Genomic DNA, 23,199 nt, shown 5'->3' with positions numbered 1-23,199 from the left:
GTGATTTGGTGGTCACTCTCTTACTTTGTCTGCGATGGTGATGGCGACATCCAGGCTCAACTGTGGACGTTGTATGCATCATAGTGGTGGGGTTGCCTGCGATGATGGATTGCAGTTCTACTTCGAACGGTGGTAAAGGTGTTGGATCTCTGGATCTCTTGGCTCTACTGGTTCATGGTTTGTCATTGTCGCATCCAGATCGTGCAGTGGTAGCACACCATGGGTCTGAGCGTCATGGTGGGTTGCTTGTTCAATGCTGGTGAAGGTCTGGTCGTGGCAGCGTTTGCCGATGATCTCGGTGGCGAGGACGAGCATGGAAGTGCTAATGGTGGTGCAAGCGAAGTACCCCTATGGCTTCGGGTCGTTAGAGAACCGAGGCAAAAAAAGTACGCTATGACTTCGATTGACACCCGAGGCCAAAAGTCACCATTTTTTGCCTCGCTCCAATATGCCTAGGTTCTAGAATCGGGACAAAATATCAAAAACAATCGGGGTCAAAAATCCTTACTGCACTAGTGTTTATAATACTTTTCTACTGCTCTCTTCTTCACATTATTTAATGTGAAACTTTAGTAAATACTCACTTGAGAACCAATAAAACGTATATTAGAAAGCAGCACAGATGAATACATTTTTGTTTGGAGTCGAAAATTTGTCTCTTTTAGCATCATGATTCGGAAGTTTGTAGCTAAAATCCAAACAAGCTTTTAGATTTAATGGTTCCCAAGACCTAACTTTTTATGTTAATCCACATTTTGATGACTGGCAAAACGATTAGAGGTGATCATGGATCCGATTGAACATAGGAACCCTACTAACTTGATCCAAATAAATATTGGTTTGTGAAAACGAATTCTCTCGTCTACTGAATAACCAACAAGTATATAATATAATCCTTTTAGTGACCAAATTCCACCCACATCACTTTCAGACTTTTCTTCCACCACCCCATAAATTTGAAAATGAACATTTTATTCTTTGTAAAAGTGACTTGCAGAGTACTTATTCTAGAAATTTGTAAGAACAAGTTTTTTTAAATATGATTTCGTAAATATTAGAGTAGGATTTTTATAGCTTGTCTTGTGGACAGGACAAATTCACATTTTTATTTCTGAAGATCGGCAATTGGTTAAAGATTCAATTCAACCTAGGAACGCTACTGATTTAATCCAAATAAACATTAGTTTATGAAATGAATTATAATTATATATTAAACAACTATTTTTTAATAAAAACATTACAAGATCAAATTCTTAGGTAACCAATGGTAATGTCCAATATAAAAATCAATTATATTCTTTTAAAATTATTATAATGTGTTTGTTTCTATGTTAAAAGTGGATTTTTATCCTATCTTAATTTCATAAACTCTAACTTGTCAGATAAAATTTATCTATTCACAACATTATCTTATCTCTAATTTATACGAAACTTGCAACAGATTAAATATTTACGAAAAGATTACATATAATAGAAAATTAAGGAACTAAAATTGTTAAAAGAAACTAGAGACTAGAATTGCGGATATTACAAAATATAGAAACCAAAATTACAATGATAGTTTAAAATGTTTCAACATTTAAGTTATTTTTTGCATGATAATATAGTTAATTTAAACACTATAAAATTTTTATAGTTAGCATGTTATATGTAGTTATTTTGAAACATACAAAATTAATTAATGGTATTAATATGAAAGTGGCGAAAAATAAAATGAAGTACTATTTTAAAATTTGGAAAACGAAAGGAAGTAAAATATAAAAGTTTGAAACAGACATTTTCCGAAACACAATGGGACTTCATATATTTAACATTGAAAGCGTTTAACAAGTTTTAATATCATTACAAGATCATAACTATATGCAAAATTCATCTTTATTTCAGAAAATGAATGGATAATGTTTAAGCTTTGCTTAACATATTCAGAAGGTACATGAATATAAGAAAGAACTTGAAATATTGTAATCAGAGAAAAATACAAAAAGATGCAAATGAGAAATGATAGACATCCCAATTCAGATTAATTCTAAGGTGGAGAATCACTGATTTCAAAGAATTTCAAAACTTAAAAAAGAAAAGAAGCCCTTTACAAATATTTTAGAATTCTTAGTCAATGTGAAGTCTTTTACATAGAAAAGATAGTTATATATAATTAATGATCTTGCTTAAAATTGATATGAAATTAAAGATAGAAATTCAAAAGTAAATTTAAGTTTTGGATGGAGATGTTATCTTTCTAAGTTAAGATTCCTTTTACATTGATACATTGTTCTTGTTGAAAACATCTTCAATCATGAATATTTTAATGATGATCTTCTTATTACTACCAGAAAATCTTTTATTAATGACTAATTTGAAAGATAAAATCAATTTATAAAATAAAAAAATTATTGATAATTAAAATAGTTTATAAATTTGTCATTATAGTAACCAAAATTTAAAGTATAAAAAAAATTATTCAAAAAATTTTACTTTTAAATTTGTTCCATTAGTGATCAATTTAGATACAAATTTAGAGATCAAATTTTTTTATACCTTATGTTATTCATCAATTTAGAGACCAATTTACTATAGTGACAAATTTAGATATCAATTTCAAAATTATTTTAGTTACAAAAAATTTTAAGTTTATAAATTAATATTTAAATTAGTCACAATATTGATAAATTATTTTTAGTTATTAAAATTAGTCAATAATAAACGATTTTCCCGTCATTTATCACGTATACTTCTCTTGATGTATGTGTCTCGTAAGGGGATCTAGTGGGGAGAAAATACCAAAAAATCTGAATCAAACTCACTTAAAGGAAATTATATTATCTCTTACCTAAAAACTTAAAGATAATATGAATGTTGATATTCTATTATAAGCGGCTCCACTTTCTGAGTTTTCCATACTTTATTTGTCACTCCTTATTTTTATACTTCTACTCTTAGAATTATTATACTATTTTAGGTTTTGATTTATTATTCAATTTAAGCCTAAAATTTCAAACTAAGCCTACAATTAGAGGAAGGACAATGATACTTTTCCGATTAAGACAACCTTTGACACCCAAATAATTTTTATATCCATTTGACTATCTTGTTCATTATTATTCAGTCTCTTTTTCTTTACAAATTTAGAAATTCACTTCTGTTATGGGGTTGTCAAATGGTAGCTATGAGTGAAACAATAGCTGAATAAGACAAATGCTTATTCACCTAAGGAAAACAGGGTCCCGAGGAATACTCGTGGCTGGAGGATGAAAGTGACGAGAATGATGTGTCTGAAGAATGATTTGAACTCTGGGAAGAAGCAGGAAAAGGAACAGTAACACCACTAATCTTAGAAACCGAGCCTGTGGATTCTTTATTCTTTGAAGATTTGAAAGCTTTAGTTTTTTATTGAGACCTTTTCTTGAGAGTGGTGTGCCAATGGTTTTTTACTTCCAAATCTGTTCTTCCCGGTAACTCAGCCGCAATAGCAGACCATCTGCAAGTCATGGAATCACAAGAACTTGTAACACCATTTTGAATGATATAGAGGGTAGATTTCATTGTATTGAAGCATATACCTGTTACCAAGTTTTGTGTGCATTCTGATGATGTATTCTTCTTCTTCTGAACTGAAGTTGGCTCTTTTGATTTTAGGCCTCAGATGATTCATCCATCTTAGTCTACAACTTTTTCCACATCTTGCTAAACCTAAAAATCAATGCAAAATATTTTACCATAAATTCTCACTAAAAGTTTTGAGAAGTGTTGAAATATGTACCTGCAAACCTGGGAAGTTGTCTCCAATTCCAGAAACCATATCTGGTGACATATGCAATTAATTTTCTATCTTCCTCCGGAGTCCAAGTACCCTTCCCCGCTCCACTTTTTTCACAAGATGGGGTTTTCACCATATTTGTGAGAAACAGGTGCACTTGAACTTTGAGTGAGTGTTTGAGTTTCACTGCAAGGGTGTGTAGTGGTTTCTGTGTCTGACCAGTATTTATTTTACATGGTGGAGGCGTTCATACCCAAAAAGTATTTCATTTCCTATTCTTTATTTGCAATGAATTCAAAGATTGGTGTGAGTTCAGTATAAGGGACCTTCTTAGCAGGTTCTAATCATTCTCTAAAAGGTCAAAAAGTGTGTTTCTAAGTTTTCTTTCAGGTTATTATTATATAATATGGGAGATAGTGACATCATTTTACCTGTTTCATGGTAGCAAGTAAATGGCAATAGCATCTTCCGGGAACATAGTCTTAGGGAACAAAGGTTAAGAGTTGCGTCGGTTGGCGTCATGATTTGGAGGTTTTAGCTAAAATCCAAACAACCTTTTAAATTTAATGGTTTGAAGACCAAACTTGTTATATGTTAATCAACATTTCTGAAGATGACAAACGGGTTAAAGATGATTATAGATCAATTCAACCTAAGAACCTACTCACCTAATCCAAATAATAATACATTATAAACGAAGTCTCGTTGATTGAATAAGCAAAATAGTATTTTTTTTTTTTTAAAGAAGAACATTTGGGTCTAATATCATCTGTTTATTTTTATTGAAGAAATTCCACCCAAATCACACTCATTGCTGTCCAATGTTATGGGATTGGGCTACCCATGAAAAAAGTCTGAAGAAAAACCCTATATTCTCATAAGGCTCTAAACCTCAATCAGATAAATTGCTTCCTGCACTGCCATCAATTGCTACCATAACCCTCAGTTTTTTAAATTCTAATTTTACCCTTGTGAGTTTTATTTTCGGATTCATGTTTTCTGAAGAGTAATTTTTTAATTTTGAAAACTCATTCCGAAAGCATTGAAAATAGTATTTCAGAACATGTAATTCAAAATTCGTGATGATTTTTTTCCGAAAAGTGTACTTCGAGTCTATGTTCAGAAATGTTCACTCTAGGAACACATTTTGGAAAGGTGGCTCTAAATTGTTATTCCCCTCCTGGAAGCAATTGCCCTCAATCAGTATCTTTTAAATTCGTACTGAGCAGGAGAGTATTCTTTTTTCTTCAAGTTAAAAGTGATAATTTATATTTTTATATTGAATTCCTATCATTTAATTTTTCTTGTTAATTAGACTATGTGATGTTTATTTTATTTAGTCATCATAATTATTTAATTTTATATTAAAAAATACAATGAGATATTAATATAAAATAATACTATTTTTATCCTTTTCGGTGAAAATTGTTTGAATAATATAAACAATTTTATTAATGGTAGTGACGGGACAATCCTTTGACTCTTGTAGGCCATGAAATAATGAAAGCTATCGAGAAGCATGACAATATATTTATCCAAACACCTTTTTAATAAAAATAATATTATTTATATATTAATCTCATAAACTTACATTTAGTAGAAACATGTAAACAGAATGATAAGTCAATATAACATCCACGTCATCCGATTAATAAAAAAATACCTAAATTTTTTAGAACTTGAAACACACCTAAACCTTAATAGTTTAGAAAACAAAAATGACATGAATTTCTATTTCTCGTGTTTCTCTCATTTCCTGCACTGATATCTTATCTCTTTCTTCTCTCTTTTTCTTGAATACAAAATATAATATAAAATATATTGATGAAAAATCAACTATGTGTTGACAAATTTAAGTTTCTAATTAGGTGTATAGTGTTTATAAATTTGAACCAATAAATTCTTAAAAAAGTATTTATTTTGCAAATTAATATAAAATAAAATGTTAATAAAATTATGTAATTATGTTGAGAATTTAAAGTACATTAAATATGAGATCAATTTAAAATATACGACCAATTAACAAATAGGGTTTATAAGAATGAATTAGACTTAAATTCATTTATATTACTATACGACCAATTAACAAATAGGGTTCATAAGAATGAATTAGACTTAAATTCACTTATATTACTATAGTATCAAAGTTTATTCTTACAAAATTTAGAATCATCATTTGATGTACTATCAAATTGTATATAAATATCTAATTTTATGTGTATTGAAAATCACAATTCAATTATAGATATAATCATCTTATATGTCCAAATAAAAACAATTCTTATCATAAAAATAAATTAGATATAAGTTACCTCCCTAAATTAATACTTATAAAAAATAATTAAAATACAACTTACATTCAAATATTTATATAACAAGAATTTATGTTTTTACTGTAAAGATTTATATGAAAGAGTGGAGAACTCCAATTTAAAACTCGTATCCAACTGATTAACTTATCGAGTAGATCAAATTTGGGTAAATATGAACGAGTTTTGGATCTACATAATAATATAATTTACTAAATAAATTGTGAAAAACAAAAACAAATTGTTGAAATTCCTATTGAAGCTGACGGAGTAAGTGGAAGGTTCGGAGAGAAGCAAGATGACAACGAAAACATAGCAAGATTCATTGGAGCATAAACAATGAGTGGTTATCCGAGGAATGACGAGAATAATAGTTAAAAATTATAACCATAAAAAAACTTTTAAGGTTAATATCTCATACCACGTGGAGAAGCGCGTGAGAGATAGCTGGAGAGGCAAGGAAAATCAAAATCACGCGAATCCCACATCACGGAGTGTCCACGTAAGCAAACGGAATCTCCAGAGTGCATTTGCGCCACCTGGCAATGCATCACACCCACACCACACCCGAAAATATCCCAAACCAACCATTCATTTATTTTTTAATTTTTTAATCAATTGAAAAAGGGAATGCTTTAATTACTACTAGTGTAAACACAGGCGCTATCGCGCCTGCGTGTACGCATTTTTCGAATTATATTTATAATTGATGATATTGTAATGTTATTAAGTTAATGAACAAAATAAAAATATATTTATAAAAATTAAAGTAAAATATATGGAGAAAATATGAAAAAAATAATTGTTGATGAATAGTATGAGAAAAAAGAAAAAGGAGATAAATAAATAGTTTTATAAAAACTTGTAAAATTAACCATTAATTTTTAAAAATTTAATAAATAATTAAATTGTAAAGGGTAAAATTGGAATTATGAAATGTGGACACAAAAAAGGGAATCCCCTTTATATATAGTTATAGATTATTATCATTAATAATTAATAGTAATCGTTAAAGTGTGAATTTACAACAGAGGCCACAGAAAAAAAAGGGTTGGTGTTCCCTATGGAGGATACACCTGGCGATGCCTGACACCACAAAACCATACACTCCCCATTCCTTCTCCCATGCTTTCATTCCACACTACTTAGCTCTTCCTTTCACCATTATTATCACCCTTCTCCTTTACTCCAATCTCCAATTTTCTCTTAATTATAAATTATTTTTTATCCCAAACTTAAAATTAACTTCAACAAAATATTATATAAAATCAATTTTTATTTTTAAATACTTAACATCATCATACATATTTACTACTTGAATAAAATTCTTAGTTAAATTAAAACAATCTTATTCTAGTTCATTTATTCGCAGATTATGCTCAGCGTGTATTATTTTATCCTGTTCTAACAATATTATTTTATTATACAGAAAATACATTCTTAAGTTTCGGAAAAAACTAAAAAAAAAAAAAAAACATGTGCTTGTTTTTGTCATATGACCAATCAAAGTCATGTAACAAGAAATTGGGGCGAGAATCATATAAGACAATACCTCTTCTCATGTCTAGTCAGCGTATTTTCAGCGTTCATTATGTTATTATTTGGTTTCTATCTATTAATTATGATGCTACAAAGAAATCCAGAATTTACTTAAATAGGTTGGTAAGATATAAAAAGAAAAAAGTTTTTTTTAACTCGTGACACGTAAATTATCAACGTAAATCACGACTTCACCTATTTTGTTTTGTTTTTATTAAAAACATCAATGATTTTCTAAAACTGTTTGAATTTGTTTTTAAAATTTTGTGGAAATGATCTCTCTCAAAGATAGAAGAAAACCATGCTCATTAAATACGTGAAAGCTATCATTAGTCAGTTATTTAAAGAAATTACTGCATTGTCATGTTTCAAGGCTAAAAAAACTAACCTATTCTCTTTCTAATCAAATGTACCTGAAATTGTATTGTTATAATAAAAGCTTATTAATTATAGTTGCATGGTTAGTCAAGAAATTTACATGCTGCCAAAACCTACTCTAAACACATTAAGAACACAAAATTCTACTCATAAATTAATTATTTAAAGGAAAAAAGTGGATAAGGATTGTTACAAGAACAACAACTCCCTTGCTAAAAATTAACACAAATTAATTATGCGTTCAAATATTGATAATACGAATTAGTACAAAATCAGTAACTTATATAATTGAAATTTTAAACATATATAATGTGATATTTTCCACATTTTAATTTCTCTTACATTTTTCAGAGAATCATAAAAATATATTAAAAACAAAAATAGACTTATTATAATAAAAACATTTAAAAAATAAACATGATGTTGCACCGTTAACCTTGTGTGTAGATAAAAAAAGCCAAATAGTATGAGGAAAGAAAGAGAATTAAATATACATAAAATAAGAGAGAGAGGGGAGAGTGAGAATTAATAGAAAAAAAAGTTTAAATTAAATTGTTTTGATTGAAAAATATATAAATATAAAATAAGAGAATAGTATAATTACCTTTTTACCTTAAAATATTTAAATTAAATTGTTTTAATCGATGTTTTTCTCAACTTAATATAATATATCTACATTTTGGTTCCTTACTTTAATGGTCAAGCTTTTATTTTGCAACTTAATACAATTTTTCATCTACTTGTTTAAATATGTGAAGTGTTATTAGAACCATTTTTGTCCCTTATTCAAATATCCGAAGTTGTTTTTGCCAATTATTCAAATACATACTAATCGGAACATGTCTGCCTTTTATTCAAATTTCTCTTCCATTATTCGAATAATAATGCAAGTTATTTGAAATTTTGAGTTGTTTATTTGAATGAAACTTTGAGTTGTTTATTTGAATTTTTTTTTTATTCAAATATCTTATACTTCAAAATTGGGTGAATTGTGCAATTCAAACATTTTATTAATGGCTTAATTATTGATTTATATTATTTTTATAACAAAAAGGAATTTTGGTTTTGAAATAATATATATATATATATATATATATATATATATATATATATATATATATATATACACGAAACGGCAGAGTACAGAACTTGCAGAGGTAGGAATTTCCTTTATAAATTCGCCGACAATCAGAGCCTCTTCCTTCCCTTTCTTTTTCCTTTACTTTCAACCAAGGGAGAGAGAAAATAAAATAGAAAAAGAAAATCGCACAAAATAATCAGAGAGAAAAAGAAAAGAATAAAAAGAAAAAACACAAACTTTCGAAACGATCGTGTTTCGTGTGAGAGGAAGATGAAGAAGTGCGAACTGTGTAAGCTTCCGGCAAGGATTTTCTGCGAGTCAGACCAGGCCAGCTTATGCTGGGACTGCGACGCAAAGGTTCACGGCGCAAACTTCTTGGTCGCCAGACACTCGCGAACCCTCCTCTGCCGCACGTGCCACTCTCCCACGCCGTGGAAGGCCGCCGGAGCCAGACTCGCTAACGCCGCCTCCATCTGCCACCGCTGCGCCGCCTCGGCCGCGGAAGAACCAGACGAGACCGAATCCGGCAATGACGAGGAACCAGACACCGAGGACGACGAGGTCTCCGGCGAGGAAGACGGCGAGAACCAGGTGGTGCCGTGGTCCTCCACACCGCCTCCGCCGGCGAGCTCCTCCAGCAGCGAGTGCTCGTCCTTCAGCGGGTGCAAAAACGAGGACGACGAAGGTGCTTCTGTTTCCGTATGTGAACCGGAAACGACAACATCCTCGTTGAAACGACAACGCGAGAACAACAACGACGACGAAGACGGCGTATCCGGCCGTGATCCGCAGGTTTGCTTTATTTAATTTTTGTTTCCGACGAGTAATAATAATCGCTTATTTTTATTTATTAATTAAATTATTTCCGTTGGTTTATTGCGTGAAAGCAGCGGTTTGGAAGGGTTGCGCATCTCAACGGAGGTGGCGTGTGACGGAGGATGATCGTTGAAGGAGATTTCAATTTTCAACCACTCGCTACGACGACGTTTGGTGTTGGGGAAAGTAAGAGTCTCTGAACCGTACGATGGGCGAAGATATTTTAGGTCTTTCATCATTAACTTCTAATCTAACCGCTTACAATAGAGTAGTGGTTTTTTACTGTAGGATGATTATGATGTTGTGTGTTTAACAACAAGTTTTCCTTTATTGGTTTCTAATCTAAGACAAACGTTACCATATGATCTCGATTGTAACCCTTTTATATTTCTATCTAAATAACATCTCCGATTAATTTTTGAGTTTTTGATTATGAGAATAGGATTAGAAAGAGATGATTAAGAAAGTGGGAGTGGTTAGCATTTAGCGGTGGTTAGAGACGTTGGTGAAGTTGTGGCTGTGTGAAAGTGAAGATTTTTTTCTCTTTCCTTAAAAGGGTGTGATGGAGGGGATGTGCGTGTCATGTTGTAGGACCTCACAGCACAACCACAACCAAGTGTAGTGTGTGAACAAAATGAAGAATAATGAAAGGTGCAATGCATCACTAGCTACTACACATTTATGTTTACGTGTACGAATAGGTAGGGCTCAAATTAGAGATAAGTGTAAAGTGAAGAAACCCCAATTTCTATTTGAATCAATGATGCAATCTATAAATAGAAGGGGAGTTGAATGCGATATAGCGCACTACTTCCTTGTCGCCTGGTGCCTGCATCTCTCAACATAAAGTCACCAATTAACTAATCAAATGGTTTCATTGCAATCGGCATTGTTCTAAATTCAAGATCCTGAGAAGGTTGGTGTGGCCAGAAACTATACCATAATATGGTATTTTTTAAATTGAGGTTATCTTGCATGCGCAATTGCCATCATTTCTTAATTTGGGGTGTAATTATGCACCCTGAGTTGAGGTATCTTAAATGTGTATTGATATGTCAAGTAAATTAGGTTGATTTTCTCTATCATGCATGGCTTCACAATTTATTATATATTTATCCCAATCCATGGGTTCATGGAATCTGACTTCAAATGTTTCTGTTTTTTTCTTTAAACTAAATAAAATAATAGATTTGTTTCAGCTAATCTTACACATCATCGCAACTCTATGATCATCAATAAAATAGTTAACAAATAGGATTTATATTCTAAAATCGCTCGTGATGATAAATTATGTTCGTTATTGTAAATAATTTTGGATTATATAACTTAAGCATCGCCTACAGTTTGCATTTTTAAGGGAAATTATAATAGAAATATCTTTTAGTTCTTCAGTTTGTCAAGTAGTGCCAAATTGGTCTTCTAGCTTTTCTTTGTCTTAATTTAGTTCTTGATTTATTTTAAATGATTCAATTTGGTTATTGGTTATTGTCGTCAATTTTGACCAAACGATATTAAAATCAACATCACGTGTCAATTTTTTTTTTTAATTTTTAATTTTATTTTTTACACATGTTACTTCATAGTTGTATCACGTGTTAAAATATTCAATTTGGTCTCTACTAGTTTTAATTTAGTCCTAATTTTTGTAAAAAAATGAAATAATATTATCTCTTCTTAAATTGAAACTCAATTTATTTTTTTATAAATTTTATGATGATATTCTTACTAAAATTGACATTTTTATTAAATATTTGTAAAAATATTTTTAAACAAATTTTTTGTTTTTAGTTTTATTATTAAATAAAGTTAAACCTCAAACCTAATTTCAATAATTAACCATTTTGTCATCGTGTGTAAAGGCATCAAATGTACCATATTATACAAACTTAGTGAAGATTAAGAATTAAATAGCTTGTCACAAATCGGTTTAAGAACTAAATTTCAAGTTCAAAACAAAATCAAAGTTTAAAATTTTATATAGAATTTAAAGTTAATTTAAAAATATTTTTAGAAATATTTAATAAAAACTTAATTTTAGTAAGAATATCACCATAAGATTTATATAAAAAATAAATTGAGTCTCAATTTAAGGAGAGACAATATTATTCCATTTTTACAAAAAATGGGACTAAATTGAAAATAAAAATAAATATAGAAACCAAATTGAATCATTTTAACACAATTGTGAAATGACAGTGTAAAAAAATTCAAAAAAATTCAAAAAAAAACCAGAAATTGAATCATTTAAAAAAAAAAGGATCATATTGAGACCGAACAAAACTTGAAGACCAAATTGACACTACCTGACAAATACAAAGACAAAAAAAATAATTTAACTAATTATAAATAACAAAATATTAGTTTTATTTGTTTATATTTCATAAGTAAAATAATTGATAGTGAGTAATGCATATCGGATATAATAGTGATTGTAAATAGCAATATTGTCAAATGTTTGGAATTCACCATGGCTCAATCACATGTTATGTATGATATTCTGCTTGACACATAAAATTGGAAATGTCAAACATTTCTTCATTTAAAAAAAAAATCAGATAATGATGTTGAAACATTTTTTCGGTAACTATTTAAATATAGTTAATAAAAATATTATTACTTAATACTATTAATTTTGGTAATTTTCAAATGTCAATTACAATTTATTTATTTATGTTATATGATTTATAAGCTGGTGGGATTCATTTAAAAAGACCAAAAAAATGTAAAATAATTACATTGACGAAACATTTAAAACATACTTTGTATTTTTTTTTTGCTTTGGTTGATGGATCGTTTAAAAAGGTTGTTTTACTTTAATTTTTATGAAAATAAATTGTGTGGATTGATTTAAATTTCTAAATAAATAAATTCTTATTATTATTCTTTTACTCAGGGTAGGAATATCATAAACATTTCTGTTTGAATATGTTGAACTTTTATAAATATTGAACAATAATTTCATTCATGATTGTAAATGTAAAAGTTAAAATGCATGTTGTAAAACTTGAAAAGTGAATAAAGAATAAAATAATAAAATGTTAACATGATGAAATAAAGAAGCGAGTAAATCAATTTGAACAAAGAGAAATGACGTAAAATGAATAACTCTAAAGGCAATGAAAATAAATGACAAGAAATGCAAATGAAAGAAATTATCAAAAGAGAAAATACAAATGATAAAAGAAACTATAAATTCTTAATTAAGATATTATTTCTAAGTTTTTAATGTCATTTTTCTTGAAGATACAGGATTTTTCACTGTAAAGAAATTTTTTCTTGGAGACATGCATTCCTAATTTTTATTATATTAAAAAAATATAATAAAAATTGAAAATGCATAAATCAATAGAAAAATAATAACTTTGATATACTTTATAAACTTTTCAATTTTTCTTCTTCTCCATTAATCTTTGTTGTTAATTATCTTTTTTCTACTTTTTTTTATTTATTTCTACCTTATTCCCTAAGATTTTTTTTCCTAAGAGAGGTAAGAATAAAGTGTGTTTATGTGAGTGATAATGAGAAAGAAAGGAAGAGAGAAGTGTATAAATTATTTTTTTTCTCGGTTCCTTTTCGTATAACAGATTGTGTATTCATATCACACATCCCATTATAATGTAATAATAACCTTAATTATGATGAACACGATAAGGAAGAAATTGACCAAGATAATATCACCTTACGTAATCAAATCACATCAAATTAGAGCATAATATCAATACAATCTCAATCATCATCACTTGTATTGACTTTAATCATTAGAAAAGATATTGCTTCTAATTATTAGAATCATATCACTATTTTCTCTTATGAGGAACAAAGGCTAGAAAAGCAAAGAGTCGGGATAAAAATACATTTGGTTGTTGGGCTCATGAGGAGGGGTGCGATAATTAAAAACAAATGAGATTCTTCCTTATTTTTTTTGTTTCCTTTTTTCTCTTTTTTTCATCTCTTTTTTCTTTTTCTTTTTTGCTAAAATTAAAGTTTGAAAATTTTAGAAGAAAATTTTATTTCACCTTTTTTTTATTTACCATTAACTAAAAATATTAATTTTATTTTATATTTTTTCAAAAATAAATTTATTTACGCAGACGAAATTGAGTATTGACCATGACGATTACATTAAATTACTAAATTATAATAAATAAAATTTATTTAGACAATTATAGTGTTATAGTTACATGTATGATAATGAGTCAGAAAATAAAAATTATTATACAAAAAATATCAAAACAGTATTCTACATGATAAAAATAAACAACAAATAAAAATATTAAAAAAATGGTCATACGAAAATAATTTAATAGATCGTTGAAAAAAATCGCACAAAGGAGAAAACAAATATAAGGTTAAGGGTATGGTAATATGAAAAAGACCTTGGAGATCCAGTAAAAATTTTCAAATATTAACCTAGTTGAATGGTTGAGAAATAACAAAAATTGTCTTAGAAAAAAAAAGGAATTTCTTCAAATGAACAAAAGTTAATAATAATAGAATAAATAAGATAAGTTTTTTATATTACCTAGTAAATGAAGTGTTTAGGCTATTGAACAATTAAATTGACATTGTTAAACTATACAATAAATAAAGATATTAAAAAAAAGTAGAAATATTCAATTGTGATAAATAAAAAATATTTATTTGACATACAATATTTGAACATAATTGCACAAAGGTTGCGATAACAGAAAAAATAACTTGGAGATATGAATGAATTTGATGACAAACCAAACAATTAAAAGAAATAAAAAAAATATAAAATGTGTAATAAATATATATTGTGACATCCCATTTAATAGAAATTTATAATAAATAAAACATCACATTAATAGTAAAATAGAAACTAATGGCAAAAAAAGCCCAAAGAGCAAGTTGAAAGCATAACAATACAAAGTTTTTCAAAAGAAAATAAAGAGTGAGGAATAACTAAGGCAATCTACTCTAGACTGTATGTAGCATCTTCATCTACCTACTCCACCTTAACATGCACTTCTTCTTCTGCTCCCATAAATATTGATGATCATCACACAGAGAAAAGTCAAACAAGAAACAAACACAAAGAGTAGGGTAAGATAGTGAAAACAATTTAACAAATAATTGAGCAATTATGAACACAACAACATGTGATAAAAAGAATACCAGACCCTTTAACTCAAGTATCCAGATACATGTAATGAAATCGGACCCATTGGAAACATGCCCTTGTGGTGGCCTCTACTGCTTTGCAGAGCCATTATCAATGAGTTTCACCCTACCACACACAAGGTGAATCCATAATCATCTAAGGTCATTATCATGCCTTAGACTAGAACCTCTTGTTACTTTCACCACATGAACTAGTTCACTTTATATGAGTTTGACTAATCCATTAGTGTCAGGATGTAACCTTACTTGATTCCTTATTTCATTACACACACTACAATAACACCACCATTAAATCTTCCTATGAGACTCATGAAATTACGTCAAGCACATATTATGTATATATTCTCACACATTCATTGTCATCACATACCAAGTACAACAATTTCAGTCTCATTACATCACACAAGACATACATGGAAGCATGATTTAAGGGGTAAATCAATGAATCATGGAAGCAATCAAGTAATTAAAACAATTATGCTATCAATCTCGCTTAATCTAAAGAGCTCTCGCTCAAGCAACAAGAGTCTCTCGCTCAAGCTAGAAACTTTCGTCTAGGCAAGATTGCAAACAAAGAGTACTAGAACATCTACGAGTTCTCGCTTTAGCTAGACCATCTTGCTCAAGCGAGATTACTCTCGCTCAAGCGACAACTCGAGACAAAGAGCAGGGACAAGTTTCAGCTATTCCCGCTTAGGCGAGAGCTTCTTGCTTATGTGAGAACAACATATCCACACGCTCACACATGCAAAGCCAAAAACCAGAGCATAAACACTACACAGTTCAATGCAAACATCAATCCAGCAACAGAAAACACATACAAGGGCTAAAACTAACAAACCATTTCAAAAACTTATAAACCCTAGTTTCCCTTACCTTGACAGATGCTAACCCAGCAAAACCGAGCCCCAACAAAAGAGTACCACAACACAATTGCAGCTTAAGAAGCTAACAAACAAGAACAAAGGGAGAAGATAATGAGGTTCATGACCACAAATCTGAATCAGACCAAGAACTTCATAACTGAAAAGAAAAGGAAAAGAAATAGAGGTTTTAAGTTCAACTTACACGGAGGGAAAGAACATTTGGTTAGCTCGAATGAGGATTTCGCAAAGGCCTTAGTTCAACTTCATTTTCAAAGGAGAGAAAGAATGAGTTGTTTGGGTTGAGAAGACAAAAAGATAAGTAAAGTGGAAAACTGAAAAGGTTCCTGAAAAAAATAAATGGGTTGGCTGGGCCTTTGTAATTTAAATGGCCCATACATATGAAATAAAAGTGGACCTTATATATATATATATATATATGAGTGTTTTTAAATTTTGAACACATTAAATATTTTCATATATCAATACCCTATCAGTGTGTTATTTCCATTTGTATAGTGTAATGCAAAAGATTCTAAAAAATAATATATAATTATTATTTTATTAATATTGCAAAACTCTCTTAAGTCCTCTATCTGCATGAAATCGGTTGCTCTTGTTCTTATCTCGTCAAGAGTTTCTACAGGTTTTTTGCATGCCAATGTTCTTACAAGTCCAAAATCACCCTGTGAGGACCCTTCAAACTTTTAGCAAAGACTCCTTACTTTTCAGACTGAGAGGTGTGGTGTTCTTCAAACTTTGTGCCTTGAAGTTGAGATGTCTTAGGTCCACGTCTGTTCTAGACCGAGAGATGGTGTGCCTAGTTAGGCTTGAACCTACGAATATTTATCTTAGTTAACCTTGATGAATGACATGTGTAATCTTCCTTAACCCTAAGTCATAATTCCAATTAAAAGAAATTATCAGAGCCATCTTAGATTGAGAAAATCTAAGCCATCATAGGTTGAGATCTTCTAGGTTGTCATAGGTCTAGATGTACCTGACCATCATAAGTTGAGATGTGTGTTAAGCCAACATAGGCTAAGATGCACCAGGTCAACATAGGCTGAGATGTATCAGGCCAACATAGGCTGAGATGTATTAGGCCAACATAGGTTGAGATGTGTGTCAGACCAACATAGGTTGAATGTATAAAGCTAACATAGGTAGACCAACATAGGTTGAGATGTATGATGCCAACATAAGCTGAGATGTATCAGGCCAACATAGGCCGAGATGTACCTAACAAACATATAGGTTGAGATGTGTGTTAGGCCAACATAGACTGAGCTATATCAAGACATAAGTTGAGACGTACCAAGCCAACATAGTGATGATAGTAGAATTAAGATACCTTCTATTTGGATATCAGTCACCTTTATATACCTGGTCTTCATTAATTACCTTTAGAGACATTTAAAACCCTTTATAAATACTAATGAATACTCTATTGTAACTATCACAACATTAAAAAAGCAAATTATTGCCTTGTCTGATATTAGCATGTCCTTGTTTGATATGTTTTCATCTTAATATATGACCGAGATGTATGCAACCCTTCATCTCAAACTTACCAAATTATCTGATCAAGATATATCAAACCCATATTAGTCTAAACCCATATTACTCTAAATATATCAAAAATACCGCGATATGTATTAGGCCTACGTAATACAAATATGAACATTTACAACATATAAACTCAGGAATGCACTAATCAAATAATTAATCTGAAAGGCACCATATTTATTAAATAATGTTTTCTTAAATCTAACTTAAAATAAAATTTCGCTTAAATGTCTAATATATGTATATTATATATATGTTAACATGTATAAAATGCTTAACTTATATTTTCTATAGGGAAAATTTAATATATTTTAAATTTCTTTCATTAAATCAAATACCCATTATGTATTTATGGTAATAATATTAAAAGTTAAATTCAAATTTGAAAAAAGAATTAACTTACGAATGAGTCTTGCAGGGTCAAATTAAGATAGCGAGGACGTGTGTTCGTCGGCGCGGGGCTGCTGAACGGCTGTGGTGTGCTAGTCGACGGCAGATAGATCACTGGTAGAAGGTGGGCACGTGATTAGCTGGAGGCAAGTGCGACGGAGATGGCGGTGCTTCGCAGTGACATGAAGGACAAAAGCTTTCAAAAAACGTGTAAGAAAGAAATACCTTTTTTTTTTTTTTTAATTTTTGAAAACGGCATTAAATTCCATTTCAATGACTGGGGTGCTATTGATGGAACACCTACTGCCAATTAATTTTATATCTATCTTCATATTTTCATACATATCTCAATTATCTTCCATGCATTATTACTAGTCACGGCATAAATAGTTCTATAGTGCCACTATCTTTCTCCATAAAAATTCCATTGGTTAAAGTGAAAATAACTTCGAGTTTATTTTGTTTCACATTTAAAATTTTATTCTTCTTTTAAAAAATTTGGAGGAAACTATTTAACGATGACTCCAAATTTTAATTTGTTAAAATCAAATTAATCAAAACTTTCAAAATTGTTAAAAACATAAAATGCTCCAAATCAAATGAATTATTCTCCAACTGAAACTCGAATTCAATGTTTTAAACAAAGTTGTGCCTCTAAATGAAATTGTGTAATTCAATATTTTCAATATTTTTATTAGAGTGTGTTTGGGAGAGTATTAAAAAATTAATTTTGGAAGAATCGATTATATAGACACATAAACTAATAATAATAATATTAATTTTTACTTGGATGTAAATTTTTTAGTTTAAAATCAATTTTAAAACCAAATATATCATTAATTTATTTGAAAAAAAAAACAAATCTAATGTTTGGGAGACCTTTTTTATTACTCATTCTTTCACTCCTCTGCCTATTCATAGAACCCACACTCTTCCTAAACTATTCACAATTTGCCTTCATCTTCTTGTTTTCACTTTCTCTCTAACTAGAACTTGAGCTCCATTCTGATCCATTCCTCTCTTCCTGTTGCAGCAAGCGAACCTGAGATCAGTTGATAACCTCTCCCCCCCAGCTAAGTCTCCCTCCCATCCACGTAAGTCAATTTCAATTTCCCCAATTCTCTTCAAATTTCAAATTCTGGAGTTCCATTCTTGCTAAATCGAATTAGGGTCCTATTCTCACTCTGTGAATCTATACTCCAGTTCCTAGGTTGTGCAATTGAGGTGCCTCCCTGTTGAAAGATATCCTTGCTAGTTGGTGATTGTTAAAGGTAAGGGAAGCTATCTGCTTTGCTTAAATTTCGTATAGAAATCATCTCTGATGACTTTGATTGCATGAATTTGTGCTTGTTTGATGCTTGGATCACTTGTTTGTGCTGAATTGGGATTTTTGGTGTGAATTTTTGGGCTCTACATGTGAAAACAGATTGAGAATCTGATGTTTTTGCCCAAGTGAGCAGCTCTCGCCTGAGCAAAAATACTAGAAACTCATTGCTGTTTATGTGCAAATTGTCGCCTAGGCAAGCTGGTTTCGCTTGAGCGAGAGACATTCTCATCTAAGCGAGACAATTTAGCCTGAGCGAGAATTCGCTCTGATTTTGAGTTGCCCTCTGCTTGGAGCCTCGCTCAGGCGAGAATGATCCGCCTAAGCGAGATAGCCCTCTCGTCTGGGCGAGATCTTCTAGCTTGAGCGAGAACCACTACAGCTGAGTGTTTAATTCTTTGTTTTAATGGATGAAGCTATATGTATGAATGTATAAATGTGAAATTAGCCTATAATATGCTTGGATTGTTGTGACTGGTAACATGTATGGTGGATTTGCATGAATTTGGATTGTGAGAAGATGTGGTTGAACTAGAATTTCAAGGGAAATTCCAAAGAGTATGTTTTAGTGTATGTACGAACATAAGGACTCACTATTGGGGTATCCTGAAACTCCAATAAACATTCACACTCAGATAGAGCATAATGGATTATGTCCAGAGGAGTAGTAAGAGGTCTTAGTCTTTGGACTTTATCAAGTCTTAGACGCGAAGGGGAATTACCCTATAAGTAGTTGGGTGATAATCCCTTAAGGCTAAACTCTGCAGAGTTTGGGAACAGTCACAGGTGCACGCCACCAAGAGGTCCAATGTCACTTACATAATCCGGATATTGAGTCTAGAGTCATGTATCTATGTTGTGATGTGGTGGTTTAAGTAATTCCGGTAAAAATGAGAACAATTGCCTAGTAATCATAATTGAACTGAATGTTTTCTCTTAATTAAGTTAGCTTACCCTTTTTGCTTGTGTTTGTTTCTTTTAGTGTGTTTTCTCCTTTGCAATGACCACCTAGTAATTGGTGTGAGCAGTGGAAGATACAGGCGAAGACACTCCCCTCTTGGATAGGAGTTGAACCCGTGGCATGGATATCCAGCAGTAGATTCTATTTCATGTTTTGCTTAAGAGTCGGATGTTTCGCTAACTCCTTTCTAGCATAGGCTGTAAATATAGTTGGTACTTATATGGTTATTTTGGATGACTATATTAATACATTATATTGGCTTATTTCTACCACTTGCTTTGTTTGATGATGATATAATGTTTTATTTAGTAGCGTAAAAACTATTAAATGAGATGTTACTATTAAAGTGTTAAAAAAAATTGTGGACGACACTTCAATTAAAAGAAGGTATTTGCTAGAGATTTAAAATCTCTAACGATAATTGATTAGAATAAAATCGCGGTAGATATTTAACATCATTAAAAGAACGCAAATATAGTTTTATTGTGAGAAGATTTAGTTTCAGACATTGGATTTAAAAAGTTTCAATTATTGGATGTATAGTTAACTATGATTTTAAAGTATAATTTTTTCTAAATTATATACATATATATATATATATATATATATATATATATATATATATATATATATATATATATATGTGTGGAATTTTTAAATGTAATTATGGCTACCTTTTGATTGTTTTTTAAGTGAAATAAAGTTAAGAATGCAGTGAAACAAATTTCGTGTAGTTTTTTTTTATTGGATAGGAAACATTTTACTTTATTAATTAAAGTACTGTTTTATTTATTTTAAAATGCAAATATATCTAAAGTCCCACTTGAACAATATTTGTTCATATTTTAAAATGCAGTGAACTCTTTGTTTAGCTATATCTCGAGGGGTGCAAGAATATCACTATTTTTTTCTTTTCACAGGTGAGAAATAAAAAAAAATGGTAAAATATGTTTTTGATTTTTAACATTTAGTGAAAATTATAATTAGTTTTCTTTTTTGAAATCTTGGTTCAATTTAATCTCTTAACTTTAAAATTGTATAAATTTAGTTATTTTAACTAAATTTTATTATGTTTATTTGACGTTTCAAATGAGTTTATTCAAATTCGTTTCATAAATTCATTTAAAATGTCAAATAAATTTAACAAAATTTAGTTAAAATAACTAAATTTACATATTTTGAAAGTTACGGAATTAAATTGGATCAAAGTTTTGAAGAAATACTAATTTTAATTTTCACAAAAAGTAAAGAAACTAAAAACATATTTAACTTAAAAAATAGTTGATTTATTTTTTCTAATTATTTTCATGCTAATTTTGTTATACCATGTAAAAAAATTAGGTATTTTTACTCGCTTTTATTTTGTTTCTCTCATTTGGTAGCAATTTCCGTTGTATCAACACAAATGGAAATCAATCACTAGCCTATGTTAAAACAAAGGAAAATCGTGCATTTTGGAAATACTTTGTATCCTGCAAGTCTTATTTTTATCTTCAACATCACCATGTCCAATGACGGATCTTCAGCCAAAATTTTGGCTGAATTACTATTTTGGTCAATCTCTTCGTTCAAAAATGTCAAGTTGTTTCTTTAATTTTTTTAAGTCTCAATTTGTTCGTGATTTTTTGAAAATTGATGTACTTTGATATTTTTCGTTAAATTTTTTAAAGCGGAAGAAAGATCTTTCATCAAAAATTGACACTAGGATTATGTCAATTACACCAACAAATCAAATAATCATCCTTATTCAAAACTTCAATTTTAATGAAAAATCTAATTCAAGAAATTTAATAAAAATGACAAAATTGCATCATTTTTTCAAAAATCGAAACAAAATTGAGACAAAAAAAATTAAAAGACCAACTTGATATTTTTGAACGAAAATAGAAATCAAAAGAATAATCTCAAATATTTTATATAAACTAGTAAAAACATAGTATTCACTTTTTTCATGATAATAAAAAATAATAAAATTATAATTATTGTTATTATTATAATTATAAAATTAAATATAAATTATTTTTATAATCTTACTATAACTAATTTTCATTTATAATGATTAAATTTTAAAAAATAATTAAATTAAAAAATAATTAATTCCACAAATAATCATTTAAAAGATAATATTAACAAAATAATTATTTTTATTTAAAAAATATTTAAAATATAAAATTAAAAAATAAATGTGGACAACCCAAAAAAAACTTTTCTTTATATATAAATATAGATGTATACAAATTTATTAGAATATCAAATATATGAAATATATTACAAATATTAATTTTTTGAAAAATATATTTAAAATTATATATTAACAAATATAAATATAAAAAAATTGGAGGGCCATGGCCCTCCTTAGTCCTTATAGCTTGTTCATTAACATTATCAAGTCTCTTTTGTCATTGAAATTCATGCTAATTGTAGCTTATTTTCGGTATTTTTTGTTATGGTTAAGTATATTTTTGTCCTTCAATTTTTATTGAATTTTGGAATTAGTCACTTTTGAAAACCTTGAACAAATTTAGTCTCTTATCTTTATAAATACATGGATTTAATCCTTTAAACCAATTTTTTTAAGTTTATTTGATGTTTCAAACGCATTTCTCAGCTAACATTGAAGCGAACATATGTCAAATATAAACAAACTAAAATATTATAATGAAATGTATTTAAAATGTCAAATAAACTTAATAAAATTTGGTTAAAATGACTAAATCCACACATTTACCAAGTTGATGGATCAAATTGGTTCAAGATTTTCAAAAAAGACCAATTTCAATTTTCACTAAAAGTTGAAGGACAAAAAACATATTTAACCTTTTTTGTTATAATAGTTCTCAACCTTTTGGACATTTACAAACTAAAATAAAAGTCCCACTCTAACAATATTCGTTCATCTTTCACTCTTTTAATGGATATTCAAGTTTTTAACAACTTTTACTATGCAAAAAGCTTTATAAATTCTTTTATAAGAGTGTTTAATATTATTCTAGATTGCCTTCATTATATCACACCACTTTTAAATAACTCGTTTTTTACAAGTTTTGTTGCATGTCTAGTAAAAACTCAA

General features: G+C 29.5%; 2 protein-coding genes across 2 annotated transcripts; one reads left to right on the top strand and one right to left on the bottom strand.

Moving 5' to 3' along the window:
* Positions 1 to 3,007: 3,007 nt before the first annotated feature.
* Positions 3,008 to 4,019, bottom strand: LOC114168966 (transcription factor MYB4-like). The gene is made up of 3 exons (XM_028053971.1): positions 3,758 to 4,019; positions 3,558 to 3,687; positions 3,008 to 3,475 (listed from the first exon to the last, which is right to left on the bottom strand). Exons 1-3 carry the CDS (start codon positions 3,888 to 3,890, stop codon positions 3,385 to 3,387), a joined length of 354 nt encoding a protein of 117 aa, XP_027909772.1. The 5' UTR covers positions 3,891 to 4,019; the 3' UTR covers positions 3,008 to 3,384.
* Positions 4,020 to 9,126: 5,107 nt separating this feature from the next.
* On the top strand, positions 9,127 to 10,303 carry LOC114168631 (zinc finger protein CONSTANS-LIKE 9-like). The gene is made up of 2 exons (XM_028053519.1): positions 9,127 to 9,853; positions 9,952 to 10,303. Exons 1-2 carry the CDS (start codon positions 9,332 to 9,334, stop codon positions 9,991 to 9,993), a joined length of 564 nt encoding a protein of 187 aa, XP_027909320.1. The 5' UTR covers positions 9,127 to 9,331; the 3' UTR covers positions 9,994 to 10,303.
* Positions 10,304 to 23,199: the final 12,896 nt, after the last annotated feature.

This window comes from Vigna unguiculata, chromosome 11, assembly GCF_004118075.2.
Source record: "Vigna unguiculata cultivar IT97K-499-35 chromosome 11, ASM411807v1, whole genome shotgun sequence".
Taxonomy (NCBI): Eukaryota; Viridiplantae; Streptophyta; class Magnoliopsida; order Fabales; family Fabaceae; genus Vigna; species Vigna unguiculata.
This window is presented reverse-complemented; position numbering and strand designations above follow the sequence as displayed.

Bases quoted from the DNA above. Each gene is read 5' to 3' on its own strand.
- LOC114168966 (XM_028053971.1), bottom strand. From the start codon at position 3,890: ATGGTGAAAACCCCATCTTGTGAAAAAAGTGGAGCGGGGAAGGGTACT. The intron at 3,688-3,757 runs GTACATATTTCA...ATTGATTTTTAG, and splicing joins ACAACTTCCCAGGTTTGCAG to GTTTAGCAAGATGTGGAAAA. The intron at 3,476-3,557 runs GTATATGCTTCA...CATGACTTGCAG, and splicing joins CACACAAAACTTGGTAACAG to ATGGTCTGCTATTGCGGCTG.
- LOC114168631 (XM_028053519.1), top strand. From the start codon at position 9,332: ATGAAGAAGTGCGAACTGTGTAAGCTTCCGGCAAGGATTTTCTGCGAG. The intron at 9,854-9,951 runs GTTTGCTTTATT...GCGTGAAAGCAG, and splicing joins TATCCGGCCGTGATCCGCAG to CGGTTTGGAAGGGTTGCGCA.